The 22,579-nt window shown below is 40.3% G+C and overlaps 1 protein-coding gene across 1 annotated transcript in view; it reads right to left on the bottom strand.

Moving 5' to 3' along the window:
- Positions 1-3,394: 3,394 nt before the first annotated feature.
- PKP3 (plakophilin 3) overlaps positions 3,395-22,579 on the bottom strand; it is a 68,577-nt gene continuing 49,392 nt past the window's right edge. The window contains exons 3-14 of the mRNA XM_039353244.1: positions 21,877-21,965; positions 20,709-21,421; positions 18,830-18,953; positions 18,334-18,538; positions 10,695-10,869; positions 9,699-9,816; positions 8,408-8,575; positions 7,122-7,307; positions 6,187-6,340; positions 5,852-6,044; positions 4,642-4,729; positions 3,395-4,466 (exon numbers count right to left, since the gene is read on the bottom strand). Of these exons, the coding sequence (XP_039209178.1) occupies positions 4,431-4,466; positions 4,642-4,729; positions 5,852-6,044; positions 6,187-6,340; positions 7,122-7,307; positions 8,408-8,575; positions 9,699-9,816; positions 10,695-10,869; positions 18,334-18,538; positions 18,830-18,953; positions 20,709-21,421; positions 21,877-21,965 (2,249 nt within the window). The 3' untranslated portion in view covers positions 3,395-4,430. The remainder of the gene's footprint in view (positions 4,467-4,641; positions 4,730-5,851; positions 6,045-6,186; positions 6,341-7,121; positions 7,308-8,407; positions 8,576-9,698; positions 9,817-10,694; positions 10,870-18,333; positions 18,539-18,829; positions 18,954-20,708; positions 21,422-21,876; positions 21,966-22,579) is intronic.

Below are 22,579 nucleotides of genomic sequence, written 5' to 3'. Positions count from 1 at the left end.
TAAAGAAGCAAATACAGTAACAGAGCAAGAGATCAGTTACCAAAAATAATCACATTTATTTAAGATGAATGGTGCCCAGTGTACAAAATGTTCTATGTGCAAAATAGATAGCTGGTTTTGCAGGCAACTTTCAGGCAGACCCCAGCCCAGATGAAGGGGGAGAACTGGTCCCCTGCTAAGGAATTGGGAACTATGAGAATGAAAAAGAAATATCCCATTGAGAATACTGTTTACTGGAAGCTTACCTGATAGATCTGCAGGGTTGCATAACTGAATTCAGAATGCTGATGAGAAATACACAAGTAGCCAAACACAATCAAAAATGGGAAAGCCCAAAAAATCCCACCCTATTTTAAACTGTCCACTTAGAATGTTCAAACTGGTTCCTGGGTCAGACATTGAGAAATGATCATTCTTGAATTATTTCAGTATGGAATTTCAATTCTGGCATTATCACAATGGCATCTTACTGGATCTAGAAATGTCTGTGTCCACATACAAGACAGTGACAATGTGATGTCTTTTGTATTACTGTGGAGACAGGAAACACCCAGAACATATTGGCTTTGTTCGCATAGCATCCAAACGTATTGCAAGCTTCATCAGCTTCAAGTCAATTAGCAGAACTGTCACTTTTAGGAACAATGAAAATGTGCTTAATTATGCTTCCCAGAAGGAGGAATGAGGCAAAAGATTTATTTTATATACAGTTATAAACAACTGTGGATTCATTGCACAAAGGTAATAAATCCTGAACATTGGTGACTTTTTATGCTCATGTTGGTAACAACTAACAAGGCTGGGAAAATGTCTTGGGCAAATTTGGTATTGGAGAGATAATTGACAGTGGCCTGTGCCTCTTATCATTTGTGGAAGTAAATGAGCTAATGTTTGGAGACATCCAATCAGCACCAATTAATACCTCAGTTAAAATGGCCTTCATCCAGTACTCAACTATTTCTAAATCAGCAGCTGTTTTCAAACATCACTCATGGACATCTAGTCAACAAGAGGCATTGTGTTTCTACACCCTTCTATTGCAGTCATATTACTTTAATATAAACTGCTCATAATGTAGCCACACCAGTTTTTATGGATGAGTGAAGTTACAAGACCTTACTTATCAACAAGAATTCCAACTATTTTTTGTCACCATTTTTCACTTGGATGAAAATGATCAAGAGGCACAATTGTCAGAAATAATTAACAAGCATGCCAACAAAATCTATCCCATTGGAAGACACTAAACAAAACCATAGATTTTGGATGAATGAAAACTGTGCAAACTCAGATTTGACACTGTATTGACCATTTAATTAGCAAGTTGACACTTGCTTCAAAACAAAATGGACTGTCTCTTGGATTAGTACTGCAAAAGAACTTGAAGAACTTCTATATTGTTGAGAATATCACAACCTCTGCACTTATTATGCTGCCTCAGCAGTAAATTTCAACATGAATGATACCAGAAAAGCAGACAGTGGATTTGTGAGCTCCAGAATTGAATGACTGACTCATTTGTATAGTACTTCCAGATCCTTTATAACTGCCCTGTTCTGAAAGATATTCCAGTAGAGCCACCAACTCTTGACAGCTCAGACGGAACAACTGAATAATGTAACTCCATAATCTCTGAAGCTGCCATCCATCAGTTAAAAAGTGGGAAACCTAATGACACAGATAGTCACTGCAGAAGCAATAAACACTGCTTGTGATACACTAATTTGTCAGCTCCTTCAAATTATTTGAGAGTCTGAGGACATACTTTATTTGTAGAAACAGGCAATGTTTCCAATTTTCAAGAAAGGCAATCAGGCATAGAAGAATTGTTGTGGGATTAGCCTGTTGTCGGTCATGGTCAAGGTATTTATCAAAGGCTTTAGAAAAGATGGAAACAAATAGCCCAAGAACAGCAGACTAATTTTTGGCTTGGAAGAGGATGCCATGACCAAATATTTGTATTATGATAACTGCTTGATGAATTCATCAGCTGTGGAAAGAGGCTTCTTGCTGTTTATTGATTTTGCAGTGTTGTCTATCAGCCAGTATTATGGAAGCCTAAAATGAGCTTGCTGAAGTACTAAAGCAAATACATGAGGAATCATGAAATTTTGTATGGATGGAGAAATGTTCAGAGCCTTCCCAGCATATAAAAGCAACAGTAATAAGACTTATATACTGCTTCATAGTGCTTTATTGCCCTCTCTAAGCAGTTTACAGAGACAGCATATTGACCCCAACAATCTGGGTCCTCATTTTACTGACCTCAGAAGGATGGAAGGCTGAGTCAACCTTGAGCTGCAAGTGTACCACCATGGCTTCTAATAGTGTGTTTCCCTTTTTTTAACATTGTGATTGTTACAGTCATAAAGAAGACATTTGCTAGCATTTTGTCATATTTGAAGATCTATCACAGATCTAATGTTTGCTACTAAGATATGATTTTGTTTCTGATGGTTTTCCTTAAGGCTGGGCAGGGATTTTAATTTGGACCACATACGGGCATCTGATTCTCTTGGGAAATCCTTAAAGCCGTGATTCTTCCTGGTGCTCATGTGCAACCCCAGAAAAAGGTGTTTGATTTACTACCAACTGGTGCAACATATGTGCTCCAAACCACTTTTTTCTCTTTGAATCCTAGTTGCTGCACAGATCTAATTTTCATCTTTCCTGCTGATAAGTGCCTATTCTAATTCTTACCCTAGGACTCTTATCTCCTTCAGCCAGCCTTATTATCCCTGACATTTGTGCTTCAAATAAATAATTGGATTAAATTTTATAAGAGGAAAAACGTACATTCAGCTATGCTGACATATTCACTGAGTGACAAGAACTGCCTTCCCTAAGTAGTTTGTGCCATTTGTTTTGTTAACTTCTGTTGAGGAAAAAGGTCAAGCAGCTCAGCACTTTCATTACATATGCCAGACTATAGTACTGTATGAAGTCACAAAACTGGAGTCTAGACGGTGACATTTCTGAAGTATTTGACATCTGGATAATTTTTTTAACACTCCCTTCCTGCACCATACCACTGACCATTGACCACCAAAGAGCCAACCACCATATTGCAACAGTAACCTAACTCCATATCTGCCACCAACCCTCCATATAGGTACCTCATCATCCCCAAAATCATCCAGACAATGCCTCTCCTCAATGAAGGCACCCAGGGCAGACTGCCCCACCAAAGTTCCTTTGCCAGGCCACTGAAACTATTTATCTGGTTGCTACGATGCACTCTTCTATCCATGTCACCACACATCAGGCAAGAACTGTGTATTCAACAGAACTCTCATTTAACAGGATAAGGATCACTGCTGTGGGATACTAAAAGTGCTAATAAATGTAGTGCAGAAATGTTCTTTGGTCCAACAAAGTACATTGCGAATACATGTTGATCTGAAGTTTATGAATTTATTGCTGCTAAAACAATTCAGTGGGACAGTCTCAGGCACTTTAATTTCACCAAGTCAATTCTATTCGAATAGAGATAAAAGTAAAATTCTGTACAAATCACAGGGAGGCTGGATACCCAGCTTAAGTACCTCCTTAGAGCAAGCACTTCCTTTCCATAATTTCTTTCCCCATTTATAGGCTTTGTAACCCACAAGCCATGAAGTAAATTATGCTATATGTAGCTCCAGAAAATTATGTCTTCAGACTCATAGCTTTCAAATAAAAATGAGAAAATCCATCACCAAACTCCACCCTAAATTTATATTCCAAGGCACTCTGTCCTCCTGTGCATTGGTTAATACAACTTTAAAAGCCTACATTTATTCCGCAGTTCCAGTAATTCGACTTTCCTAAAATCTTACAAATAGGCTTATACATATGATTAAAATCTATATCTCACTCATATAACCCAGTCCTTTTGAAATTAAAAGCAAGCAAATCATTTCCAGAATATACAGAGGTAGGAAAATATATGCAATAACCAGTGAGAGTTCTAGGGGAGTTCCAGGGAGGGAGAGAATAAAAGAAAGCAATAAACATGAAAGCAAATGGAAGCACCCTTGATAAAATGACCCCTGGGAGAACTTCTCCATTATCCTTAGCAGTCTGCAATTTCTGCTGTGACATCAATAGCCATACATTCTAAAAAGAATCCCAGTTCTATGGGAAGTCGGGACATGGCTTTGGCAATGCTGATAGGAGGTATGGACATTGATTTGCATCTTCAGTCATGGTATACTTTTGTAGTGTGATGACCAAGACAGAGAAACCTGAGCTTTATATAGACTTTTAAAGAAAAGGAATCAATGCAAAATATAAAACATGTTAGACAACTGACACCGGCTCTTTAAAAAGGAGGGGATTGCAAAAGGGGGTTTCATGATGTAACGTCACAGTCCTTAGTGGTGCTTTATTAACAAGATTTCTGGAGAACAATTAGGGCTGGAGAGTCCATTTTCTGCAGGTCCTTTTCTTTACAGGCCAATGAAATCTTCTTTTCGAAAGCCCTTCTGTAAAACATAAAAAAGACTGTCACAAGCACACATCAGATCAGTGATGACCCAGCAAATGCTAACATATCTGAGCCCCGCAGACACCAAGGGAATCATCTATGGGTTCTATGCTAGAGACTGAGGCGCTATGAGCTCACTTTGGAATAGAGAGTAGAGAGAAAAAAACACAAACCGTTTTATAGTCCCGATGAAGCTTGCTGTACTGCCACATGTTAGACAAGAGGCTGGAAGCGGCTCTGGAGGCCTTCTCATTGTCCGAGCTGGAGAAAGAAGAGAAATCTGTAACTTGCTACTGGTGCACATTGGGACTCAAATATACTCACTCCTTCTCCATGAATTACTAATGGATGTTAAGTCAAGATATTCACACTCATCTCTAGCTGGACTCTTATCCTCCCATTTCCTGGATCTTAATCTTTTGATCTCAAATATTTATTCAGCAGCATCCCTACAGGAATAGATCTATATTTTTGCAAAGCCAGGAAAACTGCTGCTACTTTTAGAGGATTTGAGGCTGAAGGAAGAACAGAAACAGCCAAGCGTTTCTGTGCTCCTGTAATGCAATAGTGAGTGGCGTTAGCTGCACAGAAATGCCAACGATTCTTCTGCTAGGACAGCCAGTCTATGTAGGCACTTTGGTCTTCTTTAGGCAACTGGTGCACATTCAACAAGAGCTCTTTGGAAAGGGGCATTTTGAAAATGAGTATAACAGAATTTTCACCCATCAGGCTCTTAAGGTAAGGTCTGTGGGATAAATGGTTTGGATCAGCCTAGATGCCACAATAGGAAACAAAGGAGCTAACAAGTCACATTAGGGTGGAAAAAACTCTCGAGTGTTGGAAATAAATCAGCTAGATGGATTAATAAAAGTGAACTGAAAATCTTTGAGGCCTGACAGGCTTGCTTTCTTGCCCATTTTCTTCCTTCCTCCAGCCCTTGATCTATGCACTGGAACTTGCCATTTGCTTTTGAAAGGGGCTGCATCTTTTGAGGATTGTGTGTATGTGCCTTCATGTGAGTGCTGACTCCTGGTGACTGCCAGGACAAGTCCTTGCAGGGTTTTTTTTGCAAGATTGCAGTTTTTAGGTTTCCCATTGCCTGCTTCCTAGGGCTGAGAGAGAATGACTGGCCCAAAGTCACCAGGTCGACTTTGTACCTAAAGAGGGACCAGAACTCCTGATGCTTTAACTCCTATACCAAATTGGTTCTATTTCTGAATATTAGGTGAATCTAGTAAATAGATTCTGTGATCCTGAAACGAGGGCCATAAGGAAGTTTTCTGAAGCTGCAGCAGAGTCCAGAAATTAAAGAGCATAAAACGCTGCTCTAATAGTGAAGTCAGTATGGAGTACAGATGGAAACTGCTGGCCATTCCCACATACCTGTCCCTTTTCTTCTTGATGTAGAAGAGTTTGCGCAGGCCATCAAAGTAGACAATGTCACGTGCAGCAATGGGGCTCTCCACAACCAAGTTGTTCAGCACTGCAATGATGTTGATTATTACATCTGTTGGGGGCCACTTGTCTCCAGAGCTTCCAGGAAGTTTCTCAATCAAATGACTCACCACTTTGGTTGCTGCCAATCCGAAACAAAACGGGTTAGCAAATACAGAAAGAAAATGTTCGTTGTCTAAAATCTCACTATGGATGATATAAGTAAAGCGTCTGAATTGCAGGAACTGCCTCTTTTGCTGTGTTTTCCTATAGGAATAACTCACACATTTCATCCTTGTTGCGTGCGTTCCGGGACAGGTTGCGAATCAATCCGGTCAGTGAGCGAAGCTGGTGATGGTCAGCAGTGCGGACTCTGTCCAGTACTGGGTTCAGGATCCTCTCTTGCTCCAAAGCCACCCTACTGAGGACACCTGCCCACTGCAAGAGACGAAGAGAAGAATGAGCTAGCAAATGATGATTCACCTGCTGAGTCAGTAAGCATTCTGGGCACAGTGAAGAAGTAATATCTGACTGATTCTTCTACTGAAAGGTGCTCTAGGAAATTATAAAACTTTCATATATCTATACCAAGAAGTATCTGATTGCTGCAAAGATGACTCAGTTTATTCTTCCTATTCCTTTACTCCCACTGCCTTCTGGACCACTGATAACTGCCTTAATCACGTTTGGCTTTAGGCAGACAATGGAAGCCTTGTCACTCCTTTCTTTCCTGCAGTCAGCTTTACTCCTCCCCTTTTCTCACTTTCCATAACAAGATGGGCAAGTTTTCAATGCAATCACTGTTCAAGCTCAAGCAACTGCAAAGTAGGCAGAGCATGCATTCTTCATAGATATCTTCTCTATATGTTACGTTAAAAACTCCAGAGCTTTGGCAGTGTTGGTAAGTATTATTGGCTGAACATAAGCTCAGCACAGGGAAAACCTCAGAGCCTTTTTTCTTCAGGGCAGAAGAAAAAATGGGGAAAGGTTGTTGGTAGTTTCAGCAAGAGAGGTACTCCACTGTTTGAGCAGCTCTACTCCATTTTGTTCTTTGAATGTATAAAGGGAACCATCAGAGAGCTCATCTTCCATATCTAACTCAAGCGTCCTACAAAAAGTCAAGTTCATGTCTTAACTCCCTCCTCCTCCCATTAATACGCATTGCTTTATTTTAAAGTCTTCAGAGGATTCAGGCTGGCATTTCTGGAGTTAGCCTTACCCTCCGGTCTCCTGCTGTGATATTCTGAAGTGCTCCAGAGGCCGCCTCTGTGGTGTGCTTATTTAGTTCACATCGCTGTAGCAGCCTGTTGTACACCCCTATAATCTGAGGGTTCCACAGCCACTCCAACCCTTTAGGATCCTTAGAAACTTCTGTGAAGGTCACAATATCAGAGTTCATGTGGAGCTGAGGAGAAGAGTGAGAGAGTATTTAATGACCATTCTTTGAGGTTGTATGAACTTTTGTTCTAGCTACAATCTTGTTGTCTCCTTTACAGCTTACCCAGTTCAAAAAGGCTTTATTATTTCTTAATCCATTTCCCAAGGAGCCTATTCTCCACAACTTATTTCTAATCAATTTGACCCAGTTACCTTTTTTGGGGAATATTATTCATCCCATAACAACTGTATGCCTTTCTTATACTTTAGCATTAATTCCCCCCAATTAAGGCATTTTACTCAGAGGAACTGACAACCCTCTGGATATTACAAGGCACCAAAGAATTGTTGGTGTTTAAGTGTGAAATGAAATATGATCAACTGATCTAGAATACCTCCCCACTGATGCTGGGGATATCATTACTGTTAGAAAGAGTACAAAGAAGAGAACAAAGATGATTAGGGGACTGGAGGCTAAAGCATATAAGGAACAGTTGCTGGAATTGGGTATGTGTAGTTTAATGAAGAGAAGGACGAAGGGGGACATGATAGCAGTGTTCCAATATCTCAGGGGCTGCCACAAAGAAGAGGGAGTCAAGCTATTCTCCAAAGCGCCTGAAGGCAGGACAAGAAGCAACGGGTGGAAACTAAGCAAGGAGAGAAGCAACCTAGAACTAAAGGAGAAATTTCCTGACAGTTAGAACAATAACCAGTGGAACAACCTGCCTCCAGAAGCGGTGGATGCTCCAACACTGGAGGTTTCTAAGAAGAAACTGGACAGCCAATTGTCCGAAATGGTATAGGGTTTCCTGCCTGAGCAGGGAGTTGGACTAGATGACCTCCAAGGTCCCTTCCAACTTTACTATTATTATTATTTAGCTAAAGAGAACATTTATTCTGTCCAAAGCAATACATTAGTGAAGACTCTAGATATGGGACTGAGGCCTGTTCATGACTGTAGGGGCTGGAATTGAATCCTGGTATGCTCAGAGTCTAGTCTTCTTAGTCAAGCTGTGGACTCTTCTCAAGCAGGGGCTTCCTTCTTTCCTTTCTTTTCATCCCATGAAATACTGGGCTGCCCAGAACAGGCTCAGTGCTCTCCCATAATGGCTTTCTTCACAGTCTCACCTCTCGGGCCCTCCTGCTTTGTGGGCTGAAGCAGCCTACCAGCTCACTTGTCATGTTAGCGCCATCGCTCCTCTTACATCCTTCCAGCCGCTGGAGCGAGGAAGGAGGGATTTCATCATAAAGTCGGTAGGAGAGGTTGCGCAGGACACAGACTGCGTTCTCAACACTCTGTGAGGACAGAATCCATTTAAAAAAACAAAAACAAAAGGTCTTTATAGTATATTATTTACTGCAATTTTTCTAATATTTTCTTAATTTTTAATAGTAACTGGCATAGACTAAATTGGGTTAAACTGATGTTCAGCTAGTGCAGTGATGGCGAACCTTTTAGAGACCGAGTGCCCAAATTGCAACCCAAAACCCACTTATGCATCGTTGGGTGCCGGGTGAGTGTGGCCCATTGGCTAGGTGTGGCCCATTGGCTGGGCGTGTCTGTGGTGGTAACAGCAGACTGAGTGGGCTAAAAAGTTCAAATCAATCAATTCCAACTTTGCAAGATTTTTTTTTCCCACAAGAAGTTGAAATTGACTGATTGATTGAACCTTTTTGTTTTTTGCACACAGCGGCGGAGGCCTAAAGCGAAAAGGTTTTATAAAACCCAGCTGAAGGCCTAGGACTAGAGAGGGCTCTGAGTGCCGCCTCTGGCACCTGTGCCATAGGTTCGCCACCACTGAGCTAGTGTATTTCATATATTCTGCTTTCTATTTAATTCTTGCTATAGGATCCCTTAGGCAACAATATAGAGAGCTCCAGACAGAGAACATTTTACAATATTTCTGTATCAAACATATGTATTTGTTTAATGATGCATCATTTGCCTTTCAAAAGTTTGCCACAGGCATCTTATAACAAGAATCTTCATCAGCTTTTGACAGATTCAGGTTGTTTTGGTGCCAGAAGCCATCCATATTGTATTTTTGCCAAGAATCTGTTAGGCTGAAGAATAAGTTCCTAGAAATCTCTATTCCAAGTGACCATCAAGCATTAAACTTTACTTGAAGAACCAGACCTTTAGTCTATTAAACAACTCATATGATTATATTTTTTAAATTATTACATTGATATCCACCTTTGCACATGGACCATTAGTTGTATTTCACTGGCTGTATTCATACAACATACTCAACAAGGACAACTATAAACTTAGCAGCTGCAATTGCATGACAAGCTGAACTTGATTCACTTTAATTCTAGTTAGCTTTGGCTAACCAGCGCTTTTTCCTTTGTCTCGGAAAAAATGCATTTCCCCACTTGATTCAAGCTGGATTTAGAATAAAATGAGAGATCTCACCTTGTCCTCTGATTTTCCCACTTCCAATGAACTATTTATGTAGCTGACTATGGAATCTATCAATCCATGGCATTCACGCATTTTCTGCCGAGTCTGCTGGCTAGCAGAGCTAAGATTCCTACAGGAGAAACATGAAGGGATATCATTACAAGAATATTCCTTCAATGCACCCTCTTCAAACTCAAGTCTTTGCCCTCTTATTCTTAGAAAAGAAATAGAATATCTCAGGGAACATTTTTCAGACATACTATCCCCCTCCACCAAGCAGCAAAATATGGATCCAGAAATGTTATCTGAACTTGGAAATCAGCAACTTGTTGCAGAATTCCCATTATCATTGACTCTACCAAGCATGGCCAATTGTAGCATTCAAACCAGCAAAATTAGGTCATATAACTCAGCCACAATCTTGATAAAGTCAAGTAGCAGCAAATTTTGATTTATATTTTTTGGGGATATTTTCATAGTAAAAATTGCACTCTCATAGTATCTTGCTATCCAACATAATGTTCCAGCAGATATAGATACTTATCATAAATGAATTACTCTCCATTTCAAGTACTGATTCAATTTGACCCTCATCTGTCAGAAACATAATGTGCTGATTGTGTTGCCAGCATCCTGTTTCTAATCTTTGCTATGCATTAAATCGGTGACATTGACTAAAACAGCATAAATGAGGAAAGCTGTGGATGAATAACTCTCCCATATGTTTAGTGGAAGCATACCATACAGACAGACGAATATTCTCTTCTATCCAGGCAATACAGAGCATACTCATTTGCCAAAGAAACTTATGAAAGTAATGGTGTTCACTATTTCTACATTAGTTGTGAACTGTTTTTACTGAATGGGATTTGACAATGCTTGCATTTTTCTTTTTATCTCTACCAATCTTACTAAAAGATTATAACAGCAATTACTACTATTATCCATCAAGATTTTCCTACCCTGGGTCTTCTTTTAGATCCCATAATTCTCATATAGTTGAAGTACCTGAGGAAACCGGTGGCATTGTAGAAGATTTCTGCCTCAGAGGCATTTTGCTGGATAATAGCAGCATTCCTTGAGCCAGAGAGAGGGGTCAAGATCAGGTTTGTGAGTTGCCCCAAAGTGTCCCGGGCAAGGCGGTCCTTGAGGTTATCACTTGAAGACAGATTCCAGAAAATGCCTGCAAAGCAATCAATCAGGAGGCAGAGGAATGAAACCGTATCTTTGCAGAAGACACTATTCAGCAAGATGGGAATGGCTCTGTTATACTTACCAGACCTTTGGGATTTAAGTAATCAGCTTTTTATAAAAAATATTTATTGCTTATAATATCAAAACAAGAAAAAAAGCTAAAACTAAAACAAACAAGAAAATAAAGAGGGAGAAAAAGGAGGTTGAATTCCATCCATAGTAACATACACGTAAGTAAGACTGGTAGCTTTTTAAGCAGCAGATTAAACCTTGACCACACAGAAGAGTTCAGCCAGATTTTCCTCTGTGTCAATACAGAACAAAGTCACAAGTAAAGAATGAACACATTTCATCAACCTGAGATTTAAAATCACATATAACAGTTTTTTTCCCATGGGAAAAAACCAAGGTTTTTAGGCCACTGTTCATGCACAATACTGTATATCTAGAATTAGGTAAAAGTTGTAGTATATTATTTTATCTCTGTGTTGCTTTCAAGCTATAATTATCATTATCACCATTAATTTTTAGAGTGCAGAATGCTTCACAATCCTTATGTTATTAATCTTTACAACAACTAGGTTTCAGTCACATTTTTCACTTTTACAAGTAGGCAGCTAATACCAAACTCCGAGGAAGATTTTAACTGCAAAGCAAAATTGCAGAGGGCAGACACTAGTCTAATGATGCCCTGACCTGTCTTGAAGTTACTTTTGAATTATCCCAAATTCAGAAAGTGCCTTGATAAGATAACCTTGTCATTTTTATACTGTGGGCACAATGGCACACATCAAAAATGAAATTTAGTTGCCCGCTCTCAAAGTGAAACACATACATGACACACACCTAAACTTACATACAAAGAATTTACTCGTTAGGAAGATGTTAACCTGTCCTATTTGCTTTCCCATGTCATCTGACACAGAATGACATTCACAAGGCCACCTGAGCCTATTATGGCTGAGCAGGGCCATGAACACTATTACTAACCTCAGATCAATGTTTTCTTTGCTGGATCCCACAGCAACTCTGAATAATGCAAGACCTGTTATTTGCTGAATCTTGGAGTGCAACCAAGGTCACTCATTCATTTGATTTTGGTATTAAATGTACATGCAAGCTCTTTCATGTCTCCTCAAACCCTTTTTTAAAACTATTGTTCCAGTGAGCCAGCAATTTCCTTTAATTAAACTACAGTTGAAATAAACTGGAAAGTCAATGTTAAAAAAAGCAGTTATCAATCGATCTGGTTCATTTTTTTCTTGGAAACTGCACCGAGCAATTAACTGTTTCTTTTTAAAATGGATAAATAAAACAATGAAGATCCAAGACAATTCTGCCAATTTTTAAATAAATTCTAATCAGATTCAGAACTGTGCCAATATTTCTTTCATTCCATAGTTAAACTGCAAATTTCCTTTAAACACATATACAAATTCTGAAGAAATTTTGACAATGGCTCTGAGGTTATAGCTTGTCATAGCCTTGCTATGAATAGTGCATCTAATGTTTCATCCCAGGCTAGGCTAAACATCTAAGATTATTTCTGACATGTTAAATCCCAATCTAGCTTCACATAGCATGCAACATATAAATACCCATAGTGAGGAAAGAACCACCTAGGCTAACAAGTATACTGCAGATCTATTCTGTAGAAAAGCCTGTTTGCAAAACTTCTGATTGTTTTAGTGAAACCTGGGGAAATTAACAGAGTCCTGGACTGTGGTCTGTTAGCTATCTACATCAGTTTGAGTAATGAGTAGAGACAAAACAACAGAAATAGAGCAACTTCCTGAGAAAATTCTTTTTGGACAGCAAGAAAACGAAGCAGACAAGTTCTGGTTAGGTGATGCTGTGTATAAACTTGCACAAATCAAGCACTGTAAGGCTCTCAACATTATTAGAATATTTCACTGTAAAGAACGCGATGGCTGAATCATATTAACTTGTTGGAGCAAGACAGTCTTGTAGGCCCAGCCAACCACCATGCCTTCCAGCAACTTATCTCCTTTGTCTACATAGTTCCTCACAGCTGAGATCTCCACAAGATTAGAGGACACTTCAGGATTTAATTTTGTTTAGTTTTCGTATTTATCGGGTTACTTTCCTCTTCCCTTTTCAGTAAGGATGGAAAACATTGTTCTCCCAGATACTGTTGAACATTAACCCCACCAACATAACTGAGGATGAATGATCATGGGAATTGCAATCTGATCTCTACAAGGCTATAGGCTGACCTCTGCCTCTTCCTCCTTATTGTATAGTCACAAAAGGGCCAGACATCCAGCTGGGTTTAACTTCTGGAAGGCCTGAAACAGGCTTTCAATAAGGCTAATAGAATCAACTTGCCTTTCCCCCCTTCAATAACTACAAATATTGGCTGCCTAGCAACAGAAAAACTGCCACAATCAGCTTCTGCTTCTTCCCCTTTCTAGTTTATTATCTGCCACCAGGAAATGTCACTCATTCAGTTTTGTGTTCATGAGCAGTCTTAACTGTTACAGCATCCCAGTGCGTCAACCACTGTCGTAGCTGCTTGAGAAGCTGTAGATGTTGAAATGTCAGGTCTCTATTCCAGCGGGCTTGGGCTTGCTTACCTACTCACGCAAGTGCCCCATACTGACCAACTTAGTATGGCTACTAATTTCATGCCTCTCCTCAGCTTCTGCCAAAGCTTTTATAGCTGGTTTTGCTGAAAGGCATAAGCATTATCCCTCTTAGGAAATTTGGGATGAACAGATATTTAACATGCATTGACATGCAAGGGGAACATTAATCCCTACACTTGATAATAAAAATGCGAAGAGTTTTAACCTAGCTTGGTAACCACTTACAAAAATAGAGTATGACAATGAAACAGTACGTTGAACCAGGGACAGTTCCATTCAGAATTGCAGACAACTGAAGGACAGGATGGCTCTTGCTGAATTCACATTATGGCTTATCAGTGGATGTAGATGAGCACAAGTTAGTAAACAAGAATTTAAGGTTGTTCTTTTCAGCAGCCAACATGCATTTGTTTATGAAATGAGGAGATTTGTTGCAACTGTGCATATTTGGGTAGCTGAAGAGTAGTTAAGCCATACACGGAGAGAAAATACTGTGTTTCTGGAAAGCAGGTTATGTATATACAGAATTCTTGGAATGAAAAGGATTGGGTGAGAGAAAATACAATGAGACTTCATAAAGCCAGAATTCTCTTAAAAGAGAAGCAACATAAAGCCAGATGAGGTGGTATTTCCTCTTATGAAACTAAGATAGTGATGCAGATTTAGCTGGGATTTATCTGCTTGCATACTGGTAGAGAGGCAGATGGTTTATGAGGGAATTAATGGATGAAAGCTAAAGGAGGGTCCTAGGTTTGTCTAGATTAGAAAGCGGATCTTGCACAATACTGAAATGAACCTAAAAGTAGTACAATTATCAATAAATATATTACTGTAATATTTATTTGGAACTTTAGAGCTTGCTGATTGTATATGAAGGGCTTTAGTACACAAGAGAGCTGAGAAAACATTCCCATAATAAACGTTTAGATTTTTGCCATGTAATTGGCAAAAGATTAATCTTTTTTATAGCAGTTATAATTTTGGCTTTTACTCCTCATAACTCTCTTTCTATAATCTATCCTGTCATATCACCAAAACCATAAACTTATGATAATTCAGTAAATTCATAAGGGGTTTCCAGTCAGCAATAAATGTAGATATTGCCTTTTCTCTGATCAAAGAAGTAAATTTATCCATCTCAGCAAGCTCCATCATCTTCACCAGCCAGTCCTCCATTTTAGGTATTGTAGGTAATACTGAATCTTTCCAACTTTGTGCATATAAACATCTCAATGCGCTTACCATGTACAAAAACAAAGATCCATGACTGTTTTCCAACTTTTTGTCCATCAGTCCCAAAAGAAAAGTTTCTGGTCTCAACTTGCATTAATCTTTAAAATCTGTATTTGAATCCAAAATTTTCTATTTTTTTTATATGTGCACCAAACATGACAATATGTCCCTTTATGTTGTTCACATTTCCAACATGTGAACATTCTAGCCAATTTCTCTGGTGACATACACTAACAGCATATCAGTTTATAAGCGATCTATCTTCTCTAACCCTCACTCCTCCAACCTACCAGCCACCTTGTTAAGCTCATCTGGTCCCCTAGACCACGGGCCCCCAACCTGTGGGCTGTAGCTCACTACCGGGCCATGGCCACATGGCCACTGGGCTGCGTGAAGGGATGGCCAGTGCAAGTGCACATGCACTCACTCCCACACACTCACGCCAGTGCTGCCCCAAGCATTCCGCTGGTGCTAGCTATACCCTATTCCTAGTGTCACAGCAGCACTAGCGCTGCCCTGAGCATCCCGCCGGTGCTAGTACCACGCCGCCCCTGAGCGTCCCACCAGCACTAGCGCCGCTCCAAGCATCCTGCCGGCGCTGGCACCCCACCCCAGACCATCCCATTGGCATTAGTGCCACCCATAGCATCCCACCAGCACTAGTGCCGCCCCATTTGCAGCACTCGTGCCCACACAGCTCCATCTGCATGTGTGCATGTGCTTGCTTGTGGCCATTTGCATGGGCGCATGTGCATTTTTGCGTGCACAGGCATATGGTCCATTTGTGCATGTGCATGTAGCATTGCATGCCTCCCTTTCCGGGCTGCCAAACCAAAAAGGTTGGAGATCTCTGCCCTAGACCAAGGGTCTCCAACCGTGGCAACTAGTGGACTTCAACTCCCAGAATTCCTCAGCCAGCAAAGCTTTGCTGGCTGAGGAATTCTGGGAGTTGAGGTCCACCAGTCTTAAAGTTGCCAAGGTTGGGGACCCCTGCCCTAGACTATGGTATCAGAGGATTATTCTCTCCAACTTCAATTGAATTCCATTAACATTTCACAAGTGTCCAACATGCTAGAAACATGCATGAAAGTTCAATGCTTTGGGCCTACCTTTCTCATTGGCCTTGGTATTAAACAATCAGAGCTTGTCAGGCAGGAAAAGCACCTTTGCATAACAGAAGGCAAATATAATCTCTTCCCTCTGGCAGATCTCTTTATTCCTATTCCCGGTTCTTCCTAGGAAAGGATATTTGCCTGCAACTGCAACATATAGCCACACTGTGCCCCTTGCCCCCCCCCCCCAGCCCTGCTTCTCTTTATCTCTTTAGCTGATGTTAAGCAGAACAACCACTTAATTTACAGGAATTTCACAGCCCTTTCCCCAACCCCTCCTAGCACCCTTTTCTTGGCTAGGATTTGCTGAGTCCATTGAAGTTGAGCTTGTTAACGGGCTGACATTCCAATCTCTTCCCAGAAGGATATTCAAAGAAATAGAGAGTATCCAGGAGTTGCTAGTATTTCACTGATTCTTTCCATTCATTTACTCCTCAGTGTAGTTTTACTGTTTGTGAATTAAGAAATAAACTACAGTACTATTTTAGGAAAATTAAAGGTTGCTAATTATGAAGGGAACTTGGAAGGGAAGTAAGCAAATGCTCTGAACAAGAATGCATCTAATGCACCAAACAAAATGCACAAGTAACCTAAATATGACCCTGGTTTCACCTATAAACTAAACTTAGCATTTTTAGTTTAGTGTGATGTGCAAACGCAACCTGACATTGTGTATCATTCAGTAAATCATAGCTTACTTGGCAAATTCTTGGTTACAACATTTTGGTTTAGCAGTAACTGTTGCAAATCCTTTGGGACTGTGATTGTCTATAAATGTGATTACTAGTTGTGTAACTGCAATTCAGCTGCACATTAGAGGTTTCTTTCCAGATAAAAATAGAAGCCAAGGTTGTTTTCTTCCGAAAAAGGCAAATACAATTAATATCTTGCCTGCATTTAATCTTTGTGTAAAGACAAATGGCAGTTTCAATTCTGGCATTAAATCTGCTGTACATTGTTTCTTGCCACCCTTTCTCTCTTCATACATTCAGGTTTTCAAATCCTATCACATTTCAATTTGATCATATTGCCACCCCATATTATCAATTTAATCATATTGCCACCCTATATAATATTTCTATTACCGCAAGACTTTTTTTAGATATAGCAATCTCTGAATCTTGCTTGTAAATGATAGTAGTTATTATATGGCAAAATTTGATGGGGTGCGAGACTCCATCCTCAAGATTTTTTTATACCTTAAAATTTGTCACTGAATTATTTACTCTAGTTATTTATTTCCATTCTGGTTTAAGACTCTTCCTGGCTTATATAAAAATAATTAGGAGATGAGATGGCCATAGTTTCTTTCCTGACCTCTACCAATCTGTTTTCTCCTTCTCCTTTTTCCCCCTCCTTCCATACCCCAGACGTATTACATATTTAATTACTAATTGTTTATACAGCATATAATTTCATGGATTCACATTTAATGTGAATATGTAACAGACATCCCTCCAAAATAACAAACAAGTCCATTACATCTAAAGTAGCCTGATGAAGCATTAAATTTACCTTAACTTTGCAACATCTATAATTCATGTTTGCATGATTATGACATTACACAAATTGTCATGCATGCCATTTATGCACTTATGAAATTATAATAAATACATAAAATTGTAACTGACCATGATGACATACTTTCATATTTAATGGACATTTTGGAACAACAGATGTCACCTCCACACAAAGTTTCAATGAAATGTGGTTTTACTTTACAATGGAAACTTAGGTCTGGCAACACCAGTGGGAGGAAGATTTCATCTCTTTAGCTATTTTTCTAGATTAAACTTATGCTATTGTTTCTATTTTATTATAATTTAGCTGGTAGTTATTTGGTTGAACAGTAGATAAAAAAAAATATTAGCATCGCTTTATAAAGGCTGAATCACTTTCAGCCAGGTGATGCAGTGATATTTTTAAATTAAATTTAATCTTAAAAGCAGAACCTTTTTCTATTTCCTATTAAGGACATTTTCTCTAAGAGAGAAATTGCTTCCTCCCGTTGTAACATTTGGTTATTAATCGCAAGGATCAATCTCATTATACTAAGATTTCTCCTCTTCTGACCCTTATGTTAAGATACAGTGGAAATTAAATGTAACATTAGGGCAAGACACACTTTTTTCCCAGTGGAAGGCTATAGCAATAGCACTTAGATTTATACACCGCTTCACAGTGCTTTACAGCCCTCTCTAAGCAGTTTACAGAGTCAGCATATTACCCCCAACCATCTGGGTCCTCATTTTACTGACTGCAGAAGGATGGAAAGCTGAGCCAACCTTGAGCCAGTCAAACTCCTAGCGGTGAACTGAATTAGCCTGCAATACTACATTCTAACCACTGCACCACAAGAAAGACTGTTTTGAAATTAGTCCAAAAAAAAAAAAAAAAGACTTATCCTATTTCTTTTTAATTTTCCTATTTCCTGGGTGGGCTATAGATCCATGCTCCCAATCCTCTGCCCACAATTTGGCTACAACAATGTCCACTCACCAGTAACATTCTTGCGTAATTCATCATCCTGCTCCCGCAAAGTGCGCATCAGCTCATAGATTCCATTTTCTTCCACCAGCCCCAGCTTGTTCTCTGCATTGTCATAAATAAGATTGCGCATGGCACCAGTGGCATGGCGCTGCACCTCTTGGTTAGGACTGTTGAAGAGCTTCACCAGTTTGGATATGGCTTGGAGACTGCGAGCCTATGGAAAGAGGGAGAGTGGCACACATGTTAAGAGAGAAGAGCAGAGATGTGGACCCATCTCACCCTGTCTCATCCCCACCCATGTGCACCCATCTCATCCTGTCTCTAAGCAAGCTGTCTTTTTGTTCAGTCAAATAATCTTCCCTCTTAACATGCAAGAACCCCTCTCACCACAACCGTTTTAACTAAGCATGGCACAACCTCTTAAAGGAGAGTCACTGCTGAGTAAACTGAAGATAATATTGGGATCTTAGGCATGCCTTCAGCTATAAATCCATCTTAGCCTCACCTGCTTCTTGGCATCATTGTCACTGTAGCACCTATGCTGGATATAAGCAGCCCCAAGCACCTGGAGGTTGGGGTCGGAAGCCATCAGATATTTCACCGCAGAGGGAAGATCAATGTCATCAAATCTGAAACCAAAATTAAATCAGAGAGGACATGATGCAATTTCAAATCTTCTCTTTTTTTTTACAGAGATTTCTAGTAATATCCATCTGATTGCTGTGCTTACCCTCCCCCGCAAAATTCAGCTGTAATTGAGTCTAGAATTACAATAATAAATTGTTGCAGTTAAATAAATCACTGCTGGACTATTCCTTTTTTTTTTTTTTGCAATGCTCATTAAGTGAACATACTATGGTCGTTAAGTGAATCTGTTTTATCCAATGGGCCTTTTTTTGTCAGAAACTGGAAGTAAATGCTGGAAACCAGCAAAAAAAATCATGATAATGTGACTGTGGGACACTAGAAATGGCTATAAATGTGTCAGTTGCCAGGTACCCAAAATGCAATCATATGATTGCATGGGGTTATGGCTGTTGGAACTTAAAAATAGAGGTGTGTGGGGGGGGTATCTGTTGTATCTTTGAATGGTCATTTTAGTGACTGGTTAATCTGAGGACTACCTTAAGCTGAGGACTACCTATATCTACTAAACAAAACTACATATATACATTTAGGTACAAAATTGCCCTGCTAGCTGATCTGAGGCACACAAGGAATTTGAATTCCTTGCCAAAAGATAAAGATCCTTCTTTAAAAAAAGGAGGGGGAAGAGAACTTAATAAGGAAAGAGCCTGATTAAAATAGGGTTACAGGGCTGGGATAATCAGACCATAAATGTAAATACTGTACATCAAGTTTCTAAACTATTACAACCTTTGCTTTTGCTATTCAATATTCCCTTATATAAATCTTTTCCCTTACATAAGTGCTAGAAACTTGCTTTACTTTTCACAACTACAAATATAATTTCTCAGAATGCAAAAACTCCAGGAAAAAAAAAGATTTTACATTGTGATAAAAAAATTAAGATTCTGTGCCATCCGCTGCTTGCTCAATGCAGTGCAAAGATGTCAGAGAGAGGGACAGAGGGGAGAAGGAGAGGGAGGTGTGAGGGGAGAGAGATAAAAATTCATTCATTCATACCCATTGGTTTTCATTCTAAGCTTCTTTCTTTCACTTTTCTCAATTAACCAAAACCTATTGGGTCCCCCTATCGCTTTAAGAAGATATGTTTCCAAACTGGCCATTTCTAGCCTGGGAACCAATGATTCTTACCTTGCCAATCTCAGCTGTTATACCTACAGCTAGTCAACAAGGAATAACTGAAATAACCCCTCTGTTATAGAAACATCTGTTATAGAAAAATACGATATACCAACACCCTGTAAGTCTAATTAGGACTGACAGAAACGTCACTGCCTGCCCAGACTCAGAATCATCTCATTTACAATTTCCGCATATGAAAATCAGTGAGCACACAGAACGTAATTTGTATTATTTTCCTTGCCACTGTGCTGGTTATTGTAAGTGGCTTTCAGCTCAGTAATGGCAGAATCCAGAGACTGGTGCCATTCTTTTGCCACCCGAGTCCTTGAGGCATAACAGGTACCTTAACTTCCAGATTCACCAATAAAGAGCATCCAGGCAAAGAAACAATCTGCAAAAAATTAGCTGCTCCATGCCCCCATGGCAAGGTTTCTCGGTCTAGGACTACTTTGTGTGCCTGAACTGCAGTCATGGCATTCCCACTTTCCACTGTCAATAGAGATTGATTTGATTGGAATTCAGGGCAGCTAAGTGGGTGAGAGCTGTCTGTTCCAGTTTCCTCAGCTCACTTAGGACCAGAGCATTGCACTGCTACAAATTCACAGCACACTTACCCACCAGAGTAGGACTGCTGGGACATCAGTGTATTCTGACCATCAAACATGTCCATGCCATGCAGATCTTGCAAATGGTGGTTGGATTCAGCCAAGCTGTGCACGGAAGGGGCACGGGAAGTACGCTCCACTGTGACATAGGTGTTCCCAGCCCCTCCTTGGGAGGTCTGAGTGCCACTGAAAGAGCCTGTACTAAATCGGGAGCGGTTGTTGCTCTGGAAACGTTGCAGAGTACGCATGGCTGGTGCACGGATGACGGTCCTGTTCTGGGGAACCACCATGCCATCCATCCACTCAAGGGGTCGTTTTGCGCAAGCGTTAGAGCCGGCGCTCATCTGCCTCTCAAAGGCGTAGGATCTTTGGAAGCCACCTGCACCCCGGTTTTTATAGAGAGTCGCTTGGGTCAGTGGATCCATCTCAGACATTAAGCTGTAGTGGTCATCCACACCCCCAGGGCCGCCTAGACCATCTGTCAGGCGCAGGGAGTGCAAGGACATGGTGTCATAGTTCTGACAGTTCCGGTAGTTCTTGTCATTGAAAGACCTGGGTCGGGTGGTGGAGCCGTAATTTGTACCGTACAGGGGGCTTTTGGGGCCGGTGCCATTGCTGACAGGGGCTATTCTAGTATTGGGCCTGAGATCCACTGCTGAGCGGGAGGACCAGCCGGCAGCCTTCACAGAATTATAGCCATTATTGCCAATGGAATGGTGCAGCTGCAAGGGGCAAGAAAGAACGAAGGAAGGAAGGAAGGAAGGAAGGGAAAGTTAATACTTATTTTCAAAAGCAGATAAATCCTGTCTCTCATACACAGATACATGCACACTCCCTTCATGCCAGTTCTTAGATCAGCTGAGATATTTTGAAATAATCTAATCTATATACTAATGAGTATCTACTACAGGGATTCTAGGGGCTACAGGCTGCCCTCGTTAACATCAACACTGTTTGTGGCATAAGAATAGGCATTGCTTGCCCTGACGCTATTATTAGCATAAACAAGCGTATTATATGGCATCATCATCACTGCAGGGCTGGAAGTCAGCAACAGAAAGGACATATATGCATATAAATCATCCATCCAAATCAGATTGAAATATAAATAACACTGAAATATAAATAGTGCAGTTAAATATTATTAGAAACAGGAAACAGAAACAGCAGTACCTACCAAACCTTTGTGATCCGTGCCATTAGTTTGGGATCTTGAGCTAAACTGTTGCTGTAGAGTTCTGAACTGACCATTGGGGGAGATTCCACCTGCAACCGAATACAGAGAGATATTATTTATAGAAAGTGAAGAAAGAAATGGAAGCAGGGCAGCCACTGGCTGAAGCAGGTTACATTTTACGGAGACATGTTATTTGCATGACGAAAATCAGAGTTTCTCCTCAAATTTAGGGTAGTCCCCAACTCAGCGATGGGGACTGATCCAGATCCCCTGCATTCTGATTCCCAGCCAGCATTCTCAGCCAATGTGGCTGAAAATGATGGACGATATTGCCTAGCATCCCTGGAGGGTATCGTTTTCTGCTTGTAGTATAGATTCTGTGATCGTGAGTGGTTTTGCGTTCATCTTATTAACGGCCAAAGTTCTGGTTTCATGTATTCCCATGTTGTATTTCTGAAATGGCACAGGTTTATAATCTTCTACTATTGACTGGCCAATCCAGTTCAATACTGTGTCTTCAAGCTGGCAACAGTCCTCTAAAATCTTGGGGACAGGATTCCTACCTAGTCCTGCAATATGGAGGAAATGGAGATGAGCACTGCCCTCTATAGTTGGCAAAGACTAGCAGAGTGAAATCTGTGGGGACTCCTTTACCTTACTTGCAATATGGGATTCTACCCCTGGAGAAGCTAGACAGTCCAAG

The sequence above is a fragment of the Crotalus tigris genome, unplaced genomic scaffold (assembly GCF_016545835.1).
Source record: "Crotalus tigris isolate CLP2741 ecotype Arizona unplaced genomic scaffold, ASM1654583v1 scf7180000018504.2861643, whole genome shotgun sequence".
In the NCBI taxonomy this organism is placed as follows: domain Eukaryota; kingdom Metazoa; phylum Chordata; class Lepidosauria; order Squamata; family Viperidae; genus Crotalus; species Crotalus tigris.
Note: the sequence above shows the minus strand (reverse complement) of the source record. Positions and strands in the feature narration are given on the sequence as shown.